Below are 17,721 nucleotides of genomic sequence, written 5' to 3' on the forward strand. Positions count from 1 at the left end.
ATGGCAGAAGTATCATGACTGGGTACTGCTGCCTTGTCAGCTTAGCCCTGAGGAAGAGAAGCCGTGGGATGTCCTTACTCCCAGTGTGTGTACCTGCCCAGCCCCTCCTCTGGGCTGCCTTCTGAGACCACCATCCTCAGAAAGGTTGATTTTCAAGAGTTTTACTCAAGGCTCACTCTTGGCTATCTTTGTCATTTTGGAGATCCACTTTTAAAATGTTGTCAAGACTGTGCTTTCTTTAGACACAAAGGAATTCAATTCAGTAACTCACCCCTAAAACCAAATCAAAATCTGGGAGAAAAGGCAATTTACTATTAAACCTTGGGACAATTCTTCAAAAATAAGCAATTTCATTGGGATCAGGGAGGAAAGGTCATGTGGCCCATCATTCTCATCCAATTGCATGCCAGTAAAACATATTTCTAAAATTAAAATGCCAAATCATTTTATCTTATTGTCACTTACAGAAATCAGACTTAAAGTTACTAATTAGTCTTACCCAGTGGTGTTTTCACTTTCTTTGGGATTCACTTTGATAACATTATCAAGGTCTTCACCTCTTAAAAAAAATTTAGATCAGTTTCAAAACATCAGTATCTTTTTAATATACACATTCCATATTATTGATGATTAATTCAAGCTCTGGAGAAAATTATTATACTAGTATTAAATTCATTTTTGTTATAAAATTACCTATCAATAATATAGTTAAGTTAATCTCTAGGATTCTATTGTATGTAAATTTAAATTTAGATAGACTCTCCAAAGTAAAACTCAGGTCAGTAGGATTCAGATACAGAAGAGAGAAGCCAAACTCCAAGATGTGACCCCCTTCAATATACTGAAAAGATCACACAATTAACCCAGGAGAAAATAAGCAAGATTTAGAAACATCAAAGCAGTTCCCACCCTCTGCTAGTCTGATCTGTCCTAGCGTTTGCTTTGATAACCATTTCCAGATCTTGGCTCCTTTGGAAAAAACATGAAGACAGTATGCCAATTAGGTTGCATTCAATTTTCTCTGAAATCCATATAAACAGGAATGTCCCTGAAAGGGTATCAGAAGTTTCCAGGGCCAACTGACCAGAGAAACATCAATATAAATTATCCCTTAGCTTATCTTTATTAATTTCCACAGTAGTACTTGGTTTAAACCAGTTTAGAAAAGCTTCACCAACACACCTCTCACTTTGTAATTTTGTCATTTGTATTTCTAATTTAGATAGAAAATTTGTCTTATTTTTAAATTATTTAAGAAAATATAGAATAAGAGATCATGTAACAGGTGTTCCTGCATTTACTTCAGTGCAACTCAAGCATGTGGTCTTATAGAAACAGGATCTATCAATTTTTTGCCTAACTCTCTCTGATAGGCCCCAAAGTGCAACAGTTCACCTGTGACAGTAAAGCATAACACTCCCATTTCTAAAGAGGTGTAAAAATCTAACATGAAAAAAGAGAGCCCCATCATGTTAGGAGCTTTACTTACCCTTTCTTATTTTTGTCAGTCCTTTGATTAACTTTAATTAGACTTCCAAGGCCTCGATTTCTTTATAACATTGGAGGGGGCAGAGAGGGCAGAGTAACAGAGAGAGAGAGAAAGAGAGAGAGATTCAACAACAGATTTTTCACAACAGAAGTAGGATGTCATCAGCACCTAAAACATCAGAAGTCTTTAGAAATGTTTAATTCAAGTGGCTCTTCTCAAGCCAAATGCTGATATGCTAACCATCCTACAGTGAGAAGCCAGCCACTACTCAGTTACGATGAAATCAACTCAAACGTGAACGTTCCCTCCACACCTCCGCTTTTGCTTTCTTTGTACTTTGAGAGTGGGTTGGTGAGTAACTAACTTTAATACATGTGTTGAGATACTGTCTTCCTTAAACATGAAAATCATTCACATCAAGGCTGGAAATCAGATGATCAACATTTTAAATCTAAATATTTTGAAGATTTAGACAAGTCATGTTTAATAAAAAGCAACCTTGGAGAAGTAGAAATAACTCTATGATGACCTCAGTACTTTATATGAGTTGACCACAAGCAATGAAACTTTCACAGGCCAATAGCTTAAAACAATTAGGGAATATGAAAGCTAATCTCTTTAAATCCCCCAATTGTTCAATGCCATTTTCATCTGTCTCTGTCTTTCACTGTGATAAGGCTATTGACATTTGAAGTTCTTTCTGTTTAAGGAAGAAGGAAGGGAGAGAGGGAGGGAAGAAGGAAAAGAAACTGTGGGCTCTCCCTGCTACACCAGTGAGACCCGTCTTTTCTGCATCAAAGCCCAGTTATCCCAGATTACAAAGGAATCAAGTTATGCCAGAACGCAAATCCCTTCTCTTGTCTCATCCTACCTAACACACACAATGACTGACTTGTGATGTTCATCTCACTTTTCCTAATTTCCACCACTTTTTTGGAACTTTCCAAACTTCCTTTCTTAAAGAACCTGAAATCTCAGCTTTTCCTGTAAAACTCATACAACCACATAGAGAATTGACTGCTTTCCCACTCCATCTGCTCTCCATTTGAAAAAAACCACCCATAATAATACTTACACATTCACATTATAGTAATATGTTGTTAATGAGCGTTCAGTGTCTGAATGGAGATTGTGATTGCCAACAATTTTCATTATATAGACTTTGTTAAGTGAGAGGGTTAAGAAGGCATACTGCCAAGATTGACTTGGAAAGCTAGAATACCCGTCTGTGCACAGATTGGCACAGATCAATGGTTTTTAAAGATAACCAGGACAATAGAAATAATTATCATGTTAAGAAAGCAAATCTAATGATTAACTGAATACAAGGTAAACAGGCAATCTGGAGAAAAAGCAGTAGAGACCTCATAAATCTTTACCCTTTGTCATTCTTGATTGTTCTGGGATTTTCTTTAATGAAACTGTCAAAAGTTTGATTTCTTTCAACATGAAAAATAACATCAGCAGCAATTCATTTTCTAGTATATCAGCATTGTCTGGAATTATATTAACCTCTTTAAATGCTATCCGTTCAGTTACTGATCATTAATTAACCCTTTTTATGATACAAAGTAAATAAAAGCATGGCTTTTGACCTTGAGATGTGGACAAGTGTATCTCAGCGACATACATATGAAGTGATTCAATCAAGATTCCAATGGAAAAATGCCTTAGTCCCTTAGAAAGACTTCAGTGGTGAGGGGCTACGCTCCCAGCATCAAAATGTCTTATAGTGAATATGTTTAGTTCATAAACCAGCCTGTCGTTCACTCTTGTATTGATCAGTTTGATTTCTTTCACTTTTAGATGTAAAAAGACCACCGAAATCGTACCCTTCATTTTATGGATTGAGGGAACAGAAGTCTCCAGAGGTTAAGCCACTTGTCCAGGGTCACCCAGATTGATGCTGGTGGCAGAGCCAGCACTAAGACACTCACCCATTTCCTGACCCTGATCACAGCCTGTTTCACCAGATTGTCTGACTTTTGTCTTGAGCACGGGGTCTCCCCCAGGAAATGGCATACAGTTTAGGACTCAATCAAAGAAGCCTGTAAGAGTCTCAATCTAGTCTTACCCTTTGGCATCTTTGTCTGTCTGGGTATTCACAACGATGAGATTTTCAAGGCTTTTGGCTCTATAAAACACAAAGAAAATTGAATAAAAGACTGCAGATTGAAATAAAATTGTGTGGTATCTTAAAAGGTCAGATACAGTAAAAAATTTTTCATGAATTGCTCATTTACTCTTACTGAACAGAGCAGCAGAAATCCTTCTGGGCAATTGTGTCTGAACTAAATGTACAATACTGAGTGCACTGCCCCATCTGCTAGTACATTTTTATGCCAGAGGATATAACTCCCTTCCAGCTAATGTCTGAAAGAATAAAACAAGCAATCTGGGAGATAATATTTTCAGGTTAGAGACAGATGCACTTACCTTTTCTCCATTGGCTCTGCCTTAAGGTTTGCTCTGAAGAGACCATCAAGACCTTGATTTCTGTAAATGTATTAAATAAAAAAGCTAGTCAGTGCTAATGATGGATACTTAACTCACAAAAACATAGATCAGTTTACATCTAAGACAGGAAATAAAAGCTCATTAGGAAAGATGAGCTACAATCCTTGAAATCACTTTATTCCAAACAGGTATCTTCCTGGACTCAAAATTTAAATTGCAGTGGACCTTAAAGAAAAGAAAAGATACAGACTGGGCATCTACAAGCTATAATAGGTCCAGGGGTGTGTTGTTTGGGTTCATGGAGTGTTTCTGTTTTTAATGTGGGCCAATAATTACAAAGCTGCCCATGACATGTAGATACCTGGAGTTTCAGGATCTCCTGCAAGTGTCCTGCAACTTTAGCCTCAAATTCTCACGTGGCAACATCAGCTGGAGCTGAGAAACAGCTGGGCATCCTGGACAGGGCACTCCCTCCACGTTTCAGAGCCAGCTCCCTTCACTCATCTATACTTGCCTGGCCCTAGCAGGCTGGGGAGTCTGATTCCTAACCTAATACCTCCTCTCTTTATAGATCAGAAAACTGACATTGGCTTTGTTTCTCCTCAGCTTTGGTCCTTGCCTGTTTCGTATGTCAGTGTGCCAAGTGACAGAGAGAGAACTAAAATTGCACAGACTTCTAACACAAATTTCAATTAATATGATCTTTAAGTTACACAATTACAGATGATTCAAAATAAGGAGATAATGTTGACTAGCAAAATGAGTGGTTTTTGTAGTGATTAAACTAAAAGCATTCAGTGACCAAAAGAAACGATTTACATACTAATATATTAGTATTTCAGGAAGAGAAATGTGGTTATTTTTTATAACTGCCTTACTAAACAATGGTGTATGAAAATCAAAGATACTTTAATACTAGTATCTTTAAATTGTAATAGCCATTTATAATAATGATGAAATGATTTCTGCAGGCTTTTTATTCAAGATTTGTAGGACACTTTTGACTAGTCCAGTATACGAGTCCTTGTGCTCAAATACTAAAAAATAAGAAAGCAAATTCAGTAATAAAGCAAAAAAAAGATGTTTTAAAATCTTACCGGGCTTCCTAGGTGGCACAGTGGTTAAGAATCTGCTTGCCAAAGCAGGGGAAATAGGTTCGATCCCTGCTCCAGGAAGATCCCATATACTGCAGAGCAACTAAGCCCGTGCGCCACAACTATTGAGCCCATGTGCTGCAACTACTGAAGCCCACACGCCTAGAGCCCATGCTCCGCAACAAGAGAAGCTGTGGCAATGAGGAGCCCGCGCACCACAACAAAGAGTAGCCCCCACTCACCACAACTAATGAAAGCCCGTGCACGGCAAAAAAAAAAGACCCAACACAGCCAATAAAATAAATAAATAAATAAATAAATAAATAAATAAATAAATAAATAAATAAATTTATTTTAAAAAAAGTCTTACCTATTTAAGCTTTTGTTCATTTTGATGAGATTATCCAATTCTTCACTTTGGGAAGAGAAAAAAATATATCACCTCAGTTAAAGCCTGGGGGCAGATTCAGCTTAAAATAACTATTTCTGAGTTCTCTGAAGTTCAACATATGTCCCACCTTTATCATCCACAAAAATCCTGTTTATTTTTCAAAGATCTCCTCAAACAACATTTTCTCCAAGAAATCTTTCCCAGTCCTTTAACTGAATAGAGTCCCCAACATTTTTGGAAGCCTCACAGTGTTTGGGGTTTTTGTATCTCCTTTATGGTGCTTACATTGCTATACTTTGTAGTATTGTCTCACGTTAATGGCCTTGCTTCTACATCTACTAGTGTACAGAGAGACACACACAGGCAAACACACACAGAGACATATATACACCACTTAAAATTGAGAACTGTATTTTATGTCGGATCCTCTTTAGGGTTTAAGACAGGATTTTTCAAACAGAAGATGCTTAATACAGGTTTTAATTGAATCAACAAATACAGGTACGTTGACTAATTATAGATTCTATCTTTGCATAATGTACTTGCACAAAACAGCTATTGGAAAACACTTGTTTATCAGTAAGTCTGGCTTCTTGAATTCTACTCTCCCTCATTCCAGGTCAGCTAAATTTGCTCCCCTGTTTCCGTATTTGAGAACTGTAAAGACTCTACTGACTGTTGCTTCAGGAGCTACTGTTTAAGCTAAACCCCTGGGTTCTGGAATATTCCTTCGAACCACAGGAGCTCAGCTTCTCCCCCAGTAAGGCAGCCGCAATGGTTTTTTGTCCCTGTTTGCTCCTCACAGCACGTCCTCTCGGCAACCCTTTATCCACTTGCTTCAGCCCCATTTCCCTTGCCTTCCTCATCTGGTTTTCCAGTTCACAAGTCTTGGTTCTCCCTTCTTCCTGCTCTAGCATCACCCATTTTCCACACTTCATCACTGTTCCTCTTTCTTCTCAAGTCATCACTGGTGTTGACCAGGAGGCCAAGTAACTTAGTAGTTAGACATTCAGGTTCCCAAGTCAGGGATATCTGGATTCCAATCTGGGATTCACCCCTTATTATTTGGTGGCTCTTGGTGAGTTACCTCTTGCTCCCTCAATTTTTTTCATCTGTAAAATAAGAATACTAGTTGCATCCACCTCAGAAAATAACCAATAAGTTAATAAATAGAAACTGATTAGCACGATGCCTGGCATGTCATCAACTCTCAATTTTGGCAATTATAGTAAACAGTTCCCAGTCGACATTAATTTTTTTATTAGAAAAATGCTCGTTATATTTATTTTTTAAACTAAATTTAGAGGCACCAAGACTTTGGCTCAGCCTTAGAGAGGTAAGATCACTGAGTCACTAATGGGTTTAGAAGATGCCCGGCAAAACCAGGATAGCTACTAGGACAGTTCTCTCAGGGAAAAGCTCATTCAATCAACAGCCATCACGGAGATGAATCGTTTCAAGGCGTGTTGCATATTTACTGGTAGAATGGAAGGCTGAGAATAAATATAGAAATATGAAAGTTGCTGACCCTGACAAAAAATGGATTAACGTTCTATCCTTAGGTGGGACAAACACTACCCAGACCCTTGACACAATGCTGCGTTGTCATTTCTTATTTGAAATTCTAATCTTCCAACCCTGAGGCTACAAATCGGTTCCATGTCCCCAAGGGAAAGAACAAACTCTGTCGATTTTAGCCCCAAACCTTTCTGATTGGTGAGTCACAATGATGAGATTATCAGGATTTGGGGTTCCACAAGAAAATTAACATAAATCATGAGAAAACACTCTGTGGGAAATTAAGTAAAACGGAGACTGCATTCTGAACAAAGTTGAACTGTCAAAATGGGCTTACATTGATGAAAGCTTTGGATATTAAGTTTCACCATTGCATTTACAATAAATTAAATGCTTAGTCAGATAGCAGTAATAGTTCATTTCCCAAAGGAGTATTACAAAGCAACTCAGATAAATAGAGCTATATGTAGTCCCTACAGACAGCCCACAGTAACAATACTCAGCTGTCCATGCAGCAGACATTTCCCCTGGCCTACGTCAAAGCAACAGCTTCTCCCCATGAAGAAGGTATCTGGCTGTGGAATCCATGCATCCTGGCTAGGGAGGTGGGACAGAGCACTGTTTTTGTCTGACTTTCCGCCAAACCATAATTGCCCTTTGACATCACTCACTTATCTCCCTTAAACACCCATCAAAAAACTATCCAGTCCAAAAAACTGTCCAATCCCTATTAAAAAAAATTACCTCAAACAAAAATAAATAAGTAAAATGAGAGATCTAGGCAACAAAAGAAATGAAAACATTCAGGATACTTTCAACTCTAGCTCCCTGGATTTAGAGCTTCTACTTTGTCCATGAGTTTGCAGAGAAGAGCTAAGGGTCACTTCTGTTTCTTCTGTTCAGTTCTTTGACTGAGATTGCAATCCCTGATAACACTCTTAGCAATGCTAAACTCCATTAAGCAAGGAAAAATTTTGTAGTCACAGGATTTAAACCATGGAATGTTTATACTCAAGGTTTTGTCACTGCTCAGCATTGTTTTCCCATTATCTACCATACAAACACTTCTACTTTGCACAAAGCATTGTGTCAGACTTTGCAGATGCCAGATGGTAAGACAAAATATCTGCTCTAAGAGATTAAAGAGATAACAAAGGAGATGAGACATTTACATAAATACATAATACAATACCAAATATGATTAGTTATTATATAATATGAATAACAGGGCTCTAATAGCTTAGAGAGACAGAAGTCACATCTAACTGGATCACTCACAGAAGACTTCGCAGAGGAGGCAGTATGTGATCTGGATCTTGAAAAATGGGTAGCATTTGAATGGATTGATATGGTGGCCGTGAGGTTGGAAAAGGCCACCATGTGGATGGAATGGTATGAACAAAGGCAGAGGCTCTAGAAACTACAAGAAAGGAAGTGATTTAATTTGGCATTGCATGTAGGATAAATGTAGGGGTGAAGTCAGAAATTGCTAAGGAATGTTAGGTCGGATCCAGGTTAGGCACCCAATGAGGTACATGTAATTGAATGGACAATGGGGAGCCAGGTGGAGTGATTTTTCCAGCAGAATCATAGAAAGAAAACTCTGGCAGTGATGACTAATAATGGTCTAGTGGGGGTAGAGACTGGAGGAGTGTAAGTCAATCCGGATAGCTATTCTGATAACCTGTGATGGAACCAATGAAGGTTTGAGCTGGGGTGAGGCCACGGGGGTGTGCGGGGCATTTTAGATATTTAATGCATACGTGCCTGATACTACACAAAGGGGTCGAGACATGGAGAATCAAAACTGATTCCAGAAAGGTGAGCTTGCCTGGATGAAAGAACAGAGAGAAGCCAGGAAACAGCACATTTGGGGAGGAAGTTGAAAATAGCCTAGAACATTCTAAATGGGGCTGCTAGGGAGACCTAAGTAAAGATCTGGGTCAGTAACATAAATACAGGACTGGGGGTTTGCAGCAAGGTCACCACCATGGGCAGCTAAGGTGACTGGGGTGAGCATTACTCACTAGAAGAGAAAGCAGAGGAAGAAGACTGTCCATACATGTCAGTACCAGCCCTTTCTCAGGGACACTAATCTAGAGAGACTGACTGAGTCTTTCATCTTTCAAAGTATACGTAATAAACAGCATTTGAAACAAAAAGAGAAGAAAAATGCAAGTTCAAAAGCTCTTGAGCTCTCACCCCTTGTTAGTTTTCTGAAGTGAAGTGGTCACTTTGACGACGTTCTCGAGATCCTGACTCCTTCAAACAATGAAAAATACACTCAAGTCAATGACAGTAGAGCTATGTTTGAAGGAGCTAAAATGTCTTATCTGTGTTCAGTGAAGAAAGCAAAAGTCCATGTGTTATCAGGAATTACTGCGTTTAACTAAGAAAATAGTCTATCATATCAGTTCACAGCCCTCATACACACACACACACACACACACACGTGTCACTCCACCTGGTCATTGGCTCTGCCATCTAGTGCCCACTGAAATAACTACAGTTTCTCCTAAAGACTTGTATTGGCTGCACACAAGTTATATACTGAAAAAAGGATATGGAAAGCAAAATTCAATTAACTGCACAAATAAACACAAAATATGTTCAGAGGTTTTTCTACCAATCAAGGGGCATTAAGCAACATATTCAGATGATCAATTACTCTCTTAGATGAAGTGAAAGTATCTGTCTTCTTAGACTTCCAAAGGGAAAGAAAGTACATTTAAAACTGTAAGTTGAATTCCTGCTGGTCTCCCTAGGTTATGAAAAGGAATAATTAGGGAAATCCTCATAGCTTTACCTGTAATTAAGACCTGTGTTTCATAAACGATATCTTACAGAAAGTTAATAGGGTTCCATGAAGAAAGAATTTTGTAGTCAAGTAAATTTGGGAAACATAACCGACTTTTAGAGATTTGGAACATATATAACCACACTGAAGGTTCTGGGAAGTTCATGATAAAGAGCTATTCTCTTGCATTTCCTAAACACGTTGGCCACTAAATGCTTCTTTCACAGAACATTCATTGACATCTTGTGGCACATGGGGCATAGTTTGGGAAATGCTGAGAGAGAGCTATACCTTAAGGTACTAGGTACATGATACTCTCCCCAAAGGTAAGGTATCTGTGTGATGTATGTCTAAGAGTCAAGGGAGATAATAAAGAAAATTAAAAGTATGTAAGTTTTGCACTTTGAAAAATGTTTTCAGTCAAAAAAATTGTCTACAGAAACTGCCTTATTATAATGGTTAAGGTGGTAAATTAATGTTATGTTTTTTACCAAAATAAAAAATGGTTAATCATATTGATAGACCTATAAAATAATATGGTTCAAAAACTAATTTCAAAAATAGTGTTTTTTTCAAATAAATAAATAAATATCCAAATAAACAAATAAATTTCCAAAATAAATATCCAAATAAATAAATATCTTGGATGGGATGTGCCAGACAACAGGCGTAAACTAAGCACTGTCATAGGAAGCCTTACTCAAAAGCATCAATACAATTTGTAAGCCTTTTACTGCTGCTGCAGGTGAAGCTGAATGTGACCTTACTATACAACCAATTCTAGGCAAAGCTTTTGCAGACATTCAATCACATGACTGTATTTCCACCTAGTCACTTATATATCAACACCAGCTATATCAGAGATCTTGGGACAAGTGCTGGGAATAAAGAGATGTTTTTCCATCTTAAGGGCTTCGATCTTATTCTGTTATCATGTTCAGACAATTTTGATTGTTCATAATGTAATGCTTAGAATAGAAATAAAAGGAATAAAATTCTGTAGGTACATATAAAAATATTTATTACCCACTATTGAAGTCAGCTGGAAAACTGATTTTGTCTATTTTATTATTAACTTTATGTATGTTTAAGCATTCTAATAAAGCATATTTTATTTCTACAACTACATAGATATAGATATATAGATATATAGACATAGATCATGGTACCTTATATTTCTTTCAGCAGATGTGATGGTTTCTGTATATACACTTGGCTTAGGTGAACATATCTGCCTGTGTTTTTCAAGTTAAAGATAATGTCTGTTAGGTAAGAAAACACTTCTCTGCTAAATTTAAATTTATGAGAAAACATTTATACTCAAAGAGATGAAAGTGTGTTCGAACAATAGCACTACTGGAGGTAAAAAACTTCTACATATGTTACTGCTCATTTTATTTTAGTTTAGTTTCCAGTCATCAATACAGTGTTCTCAGACTTATCTCTATTAGATAATGATGCAATATTTTCAAATAATAAGAATCATTTTTTTGTTAGGTGTCAGAAGGATTTTTTTCTCAAAAAATTATCCCCCAAACTTTGAATACTATCAAGAAATGTTTGCTCAGATAAGATGGTAAACACTTTCATATTTCCAGTACACACACCACATTGAGAATGACCACACTGAGTTGTTAGAATTAAATTTTACAATGTTAGGTTCTGTTACAATTTGTGATATAAGGCTTTTCTCTGCTCTTTTTCTTAGTATCTGATTGACCTACTTATACATTCTTGCTTGTTCTCAAGAAACTATATCCAACTATTTTTTTGTACTCCTGAGGACATGTGTTAATTACATAGGAAACACTTCCCTTTCATATTCTTTCATTAAAATCATCTTGCTGTGATTAAAGTAACCAGGGTTTAAAACATGCAAGTTGTCCTCATTTTATATTTAAGATCATTCGTGGAAGAAATAAATTAGAGTAGTAAAAATGGATTAGACCAATTCCCATGAAATCTTGCTTCTTTTGAATCTATACAAGCACACTGCTCCAGAGTCCCAAGGTTTAGTTTAGAATTTAGGGGTACTAACACCAACTTTTTTAGCCCCCTAAAAAATCCTATTCAAATTAAGATTTAATTGTTCAATACTATCAAAGTAAAAGGAAAAATAATGTAAGATAGAAAGGCTGAGAAGTTATTTTTAGGAGCATAATTATAACCATTGCACAAATTAAAAGTTATAAATCTGGCCTATATTTTAATTAATTCAATGAAGAAGTATTCTTTTAACATTAAAAAAAATTATCGTCTCCCCTTAAGGACAAAGTTTCAGAGGTACTATGAAGTTTCACTGAATAGAAATTCAGACCTGGGTTTTTAACTCGTTAGTATGAATGCCGAAAGCTACATATCCCTGCCACCCCATCAGCATTTTCTGGCTGAAGTTACCCTCTTAATGAAGAATAGTTCTCAAATTGTCTTACATGTTGTCAAAAAAAAATCACCATCAAAAAGTAAAAATACAAAAGAATCAAAGGCAGGCCATCAAGCGAATCTAATGTATTCAGTCTTCACTGAGATTTTATTTTTTAAATTTCTCAATAATAATGGAAATGTGCCATCTAGGTCTTGAAAAACAGTTTGAGATTATTAAGCAGTTTAACAGCAACACATGGGAAGATGTTCAGATCTCTGAATTTGTTTCTAAGTAATTACAGAGCATTGGAGATTCAAAGTAGAAAAGCAAGCCTGTCTATTTTTTCTTGATTTGAAGACAAGTTAATTAGAGAATTTTTTCAAAATTTGTAATAGTTTTGAAATAAATTACAAACTTCTTAATTAAAATGAGACTAAAGAACTACCCAGAGGTATTTCCTAACTTAAGGGAGTGTTTGAGCAATAACAAAGTTTCAAAAATATCTTTTGTTAGAAAATGTAGCTCTTAATGGGAATCTTAACTAGTTAAGATATATACATATGTATGTATATATATATATGTACATATATGGATATATATGTACATATATTTTATATTTTTATTGTATATATGTCAAGTACATATATACATATATATTTATATATATATGTGTGTGTGAGAGAGAGAGGTTCCTAGTATATAAATTAGAGGAAGGCTGAGTATGAACATTTCCTGGACATGACTGTTGTTCAGTTTCCATCTTTTTTTTTTCCAGGTCTTTATTAGAGTATAATTGCTGTACACTGTTGTGCCAGTTTCTGCTGTACAACAAAGTGAATCAACTGTATTTATACATACATCCCCACATCCGCTCCCTCTTGAGTCTCCCACCCACCTTCCATATCCCATCCCTCTAGGTCATCACCAGTCATCAAGTAGATCTCCCTGGGTTATGTAGCAGCTTCCCGTTAGCTATTTTACATTTGGTAGTGTGTATATGTCAATGCTACTCTCTCACTTCATCCCATCTCCCCCTTCCCCACCCCTGTGTCTTCAAGTCCATTCTGTTACCTACATCTGCATCTTTATTCCTGCCCTGCCACTGGCTACCTCAGTACCATTTTTAAGATTCCATATATATGTGTTAGCATATGGTATTTGTTTTCTCTTTCTGGCATACTTCACTCTGTATGACAGGCTCTAGGTCCATCCACCTCACTACAAATAACTCAATTTCATTCCTTTTCATGGTTGAGTAATATTCCATTGTATATATATGCCACATCTTCTTTATCCATTCATCTGTTGATGGACATTTAGGTTGCTTTCTAGTCCTGGCTATTGTCAATAGTGCTGCAATGAATGTTGTGGTACATGTATCTTTTTGGATTATGGTTTTCTTAGGGTATACACCCAGTAGTGGGATTTCTGAGTTGTGTGGTAGTTCTATTTTTAGCTTTTTAAGTACTCCATACTGTTTTCCATAGTGGCTGTACCAGTCTACATTCCCACCAACAGTGCAGGAGGGTTCCCTTTTCTCCACACCCTCTCCAGCATTTACTGTTTCTGGATTTTTTGATGCTGGCCATTCTGACCGGTGTGAGGTGGTACCTTGTTGTGGCTTTGATTTGCATGTCTCTAATGATTAGTGATGTTGAGCAGCTTTTCATGTGTTTGTTAGCCATCTGTATGTATTCTTTGGAGAAATGCCTATTCAGGTCTTCCACCCATTTTTGGATTAGGTTGTTTGTTTTTTTGATATTGAGCTGCATGAGCTGTTTGTATATTTTGGAGATTAATCCTTTGTCAGTTGCTTTGTTGGTGAATATTTTCTCCCATTCTGAGGGTTGTCTTCTTGTCTTATTTATGGTTTCTTTTGCTGTCCAAAGGGTTTTAAGTTTCATTAGGTCCCATTTGTTTATTTTTTATTTTATTTCCATTATTCTAGGAGGGCCAAGAAGGATCTTGCTTTGATTTATGTCATAGAGTGTTCTGCCTATGTTTTTTCTCTAAGAGTTTTATAGTGTCTGGCCTTACATTTAGGTCTTTAATCCATTTTGAGTTTATTTTTGTGTATGGTGTTAGGAATTGTTCTAATTTCATTCCTTTATATGCAGCTGTCCAATTTTCCCAGCACCATTTATTGAAGAGACTGTCTTTCCTCCATTGTATATTCTTGCCCCCTTTGTCAAAGATAAAGTGACTATATGTGCATTGGTTTATCTCTGGGCTCTCTATCTTGTTCCATTGATCTATATTTCTGTTTTTGTGCCAGTACCATACTGTCTTGATCACTGTAGTCTTGTAGTATAGTCTGAAGCCAGAAAGCCTGATTCCTCCAGCTCCATCTTTCCTTCTTAGGATTGCTTTGGCTATTTGGGATCTTTTGCATTTCTATACAAATTGTAGAATTTCTTGTTCTAGTTCTGTGAAAAATGTCATTGCTAATTTGATAGGGATTTCATTGAATGTGTAGACTGTTTTGGGTAGTATAGTCATTATCACAGTGTTGATTCTTCCAACCCAAGAACATGGTATATCTCTCCATCTGTTTGTATCATCTTTGATTTCTTTCATCAGCATCTTATAGTTTTCTGCATACAGGTCTTTTGCCTCCTTAGGCAGGTTTATTCCTAGGTATTTTATTCTTTTTGTTGCAAGGGTAAATGGGAGTATTTCCTTAATTTCTCTTCCTGATTTTTTGTTGTTAGTGTATAGGAATGCATGAGATTTCTGTGCATTAATTTTGTATTCTGCTATTGCAGTAAATTCATTGATTTGCTCCAGTAGTTTTATGGTAGCATCTTTAGGATTTTCTATGTATAATATCATGTCATCTGCAAAGAGTGACAATTTTACTTCTTTTTCAATTTGGATTCCTTTTATTTCTTTTTCTTCTCTGATTGCTGTGGCTAAAACTTCCAAAATTATGTTGAATAATAGTGGTGAGAGTGGGCACCCTTGTCTTGTTTCTGTTCTTAGAGGGAATGCTTTCATTTTTTCACCATTGAGAATGATGTTGGCTGTTGGTTTGTCATATATGGCTTTTATTATGTTGAGGTAGTTTCCTTCTATGCCAACTTTCTGGAGAGTTTTTTTTTAATCATAAATTGTTGTTGAATTTTGTCAAATGCTTTTTCTGCATCTATTGAGATTATCATATGGTTTTTATCCTTCAATTTGTTAATATGGTGTATCACATTGATTGATTTGTGTATATTGAAGCATGCTTGCATTCCAGAGATAAACCCCACTTGATTATGGTGTATGATCTTTTTAATGTGTTGTTGGATTCTGTTAGCTAGTATTTTGTTGAGGATTTTTGCATCTATATTCATCACTGACATTGGCCTGTAATTTTCTTTTTTTGTGATGTCTTTGTCTGGTTTTAGTATCAGGGTGATGGTGGCCTTGTAGAACGAGTTTGGGAGTGTTCCTCCTTCTGCTATATTTTGGAAGAGTTTGAAAAGGATAGATGTTAGCTCGTCTCTCAATGTTTGATAGAATTCGCCTGTGAATCCATCTAGCCCTGGGCTTTTGTTTGTTGGGAGATTTTTAATCACAGTCTCAATTTAAGTGTTTGTGATTGGTGTGTTCATATTTTCTATTTCTTCCTGGTTCACTCTTGGATGATTGTACTTTTCTAAGAATTTATCCATTTCTTGCAGGTTATCCAATTTATTGGCATATAGTTGCTTGTAGTAGTCTCTCATGATCTTTTGTATTTTTGCAGTGTCAGTTGTTACTTCTCCACTTTCATTTCTAATTCTGTTGATTTACATCTTCTCCCATTTTTTTTCTGCTGAGTCTGGCTAATGGTTTATCAATTTTGTTTATCCTCTCAAAGAACCAGCTTTTAGTTTTATTGATCTTTGCTATCGTTTCCTTCCTTTCTTTTTCATTTATTTCTGCTCTGATCTTTATGATTTCTTTCCTTCTGCTCACTTTGGGGTTTTTTTGTTCTTCTTTCTCTAATTGTTTTAGGTGTAAGATTAGGTTGTTTTTCGAGATTTTTTCTTGTTTCTTGAGGTAGGATTTTCATTATCATTTGTTTCTAGGTATTTTTTGATTTCCTCTTTGATTTCTTCAGTGATTTCTTGGTTGTTTAACAGCATATTGTTTAGCCTCCATGTGTTTGTATTTTTTTACAGTTTTTTTTTCCTGTAATTGATATCTAGTCTCATGGTGTTGTGGTTGGAAAAGATGCTTGATACAACTTCAATTTTCTTGAATTTACTGAGGCTTGATTGGTGACCCAAGATGTGATCTATCCTGGAGAATATTCCATGTGCACTTGAGAAGAAAGTGTAATCTGCTGTTTTTGGATGGAATGTCCTATAAATATCAATTAAATCTATCTGGTCTATTGTGTCATTTAAAGCTTGTGGTTCCTTATTAATTTTCTGTCTGGATGATCTGCCCATTGGTATAAGTGGGGTGTTAAAGTCCCTGACTATTATTGTGTTACTATTGATGTTCCCTTTTATGGCTGTTAGCATTTGCCTTATGCATTGAGGTGTTCTTATGTTGGCTGCACAGATATTTACAATTGTTATATCTTCTTCTTGGATTGATCCCTTGATCATGATGTAGTGTCCTTCATCTCTTGTAATAGTCTTTATTTTAAAGTCTAATATGTTTGATAGTATTGCTACTCCAGCTTTCTTTTGACTTCCATTTGCATGGAATATCTGTTTTCATCCCCTTACTTTTAGTCTGCATGTGTCCCTAGGTCTGAAGTGGGTTTCTTGTAGACAGCATACAGAAGGGTCTTGTTTTTGTATCCATTCAGCCCATCTGTGTCTTTTGGTTGGAGCATTTAATCCATTTTCATTCAAGGGAATTATTGGCATGTATGTTCCTATTACCATTTTCTTACTTGTTTTGGGTTTGTTTTTGTAGGCCTTTTCCTTCTCTTGTGTTTCCTGCCTAGAGAAGTTCCTTTAGCAATTGTTGTAAAGCTGGTTTGGTAGTGCTAAATTCTCTTAAGGTTTGCTTGTCTGTAAAGCTTTTGATTTCTCCATTGAATCTAAATGAGTTTCTTGCTAGGTAGAGTTTTCTTGGCTGTAGGTTTTTCCCTTTCAACAGTTTAAATACATCCTGCCACTCCCTTCTGGCCTGCAGAGTTTCTGCAGAAAGATCAGCTGTTAACCTTATGGGGATTCCCTTATATGTTATTTGTTGCTTTTCCCTTGCTGCTTTTAATATTTTTTCTTTGTGTTTAATTTTTGTTTGTTTGATTACTATGTGTCTCAGTGTGTTTATCCTTGGGTTTATTCTGTATTGGACTCTCTGTGCTTCTTGGACTTAATTGACTATTTCCTTTCCCACATTGGGGAAGTTTTCCACTATAACCTCTTCAAATATTTTCTCAGACCCTTTCTTTTTTCTTCTTCTGGGATGCCTATAATTTGAATGTTGGCATACTTAACGTTGTCCCCAAGGTCTCTGAGGCTGTCTTCTATTCTCTTCATTCTTTTATTCTTTACTCTGTTCTGTGGCAGTTACTTCCACCATTCTATCTTCCAGCTCACTTACTAGTTCTTCTCTATCATTTATTCTGCTATTGATTCCATTCAGAGTTTTTTTATTTCGGTTATTGTGTTGTTC

General features: G+C 36.4%; 1 protein-coding gene across 7 annotated transcripts in view; it reads right to left on the reverse strand.

Moving 5' to 3' along the window:
* SCEL (sciellin) overlaps positions 1–17,721 on the reverse strand; it is a 125,047-nt gene that overhangs the window by 42,536 nt on the left and 64,790 nt on the right. For 3 of the 7 annotated variants that reach the window (XM_057707250.1, XM_057707251.1, XM_057707249.1), the window contains 7 exons: positions 10,916–10,981; positions 9,152–9,211; positions 5,411–5,455; positions 3,926–3,985; positions 3,564–3,623; positions 1,490–1,549; positions 500–559 (listed from right to left, as the gene is read on the reverse strand). In XM_057707250.1, coding sequence (XP_057563233.1) covers positions 500–559; positions 1,490–1,549; positions 3,564–3,623; positions 3,926–3,985; positions 5,411–5,455; positions 9,152–9,211; positions 10,916–10,981 — 411 coding nt within the window. The remainder of the gene's footprint in view (positions 1–499; positions 560–1,489; positions 1,550–3,563; positions 3,624–3,925; positions 3,986–5,410; positions 5,456–9,151; positions 9,212–10,915; positions 10,982–17,721) is intronic. The other 4 variants (XM_057707254.1, XM_057707252.1, XM_057707255.1 and 1 more) reach the window with 2 other exon arrangements.

This window comes from Hippopotamus amphibius, chromosome 14 (assembly GCF_030028045.1).
Source record: "Hippopotamus amphibius kiboko isolate mHipAmp2 chromosome 14, mHipAmp2.hap2, whole genome shotgun sequence".
NCBI classification, from domain to species: Eukaryota; Metazoa; Chordata; class Mammalia; order Artiodactyla; family Hippopotamidae; genus Hippopotamus; species Hippopotamus amphibius.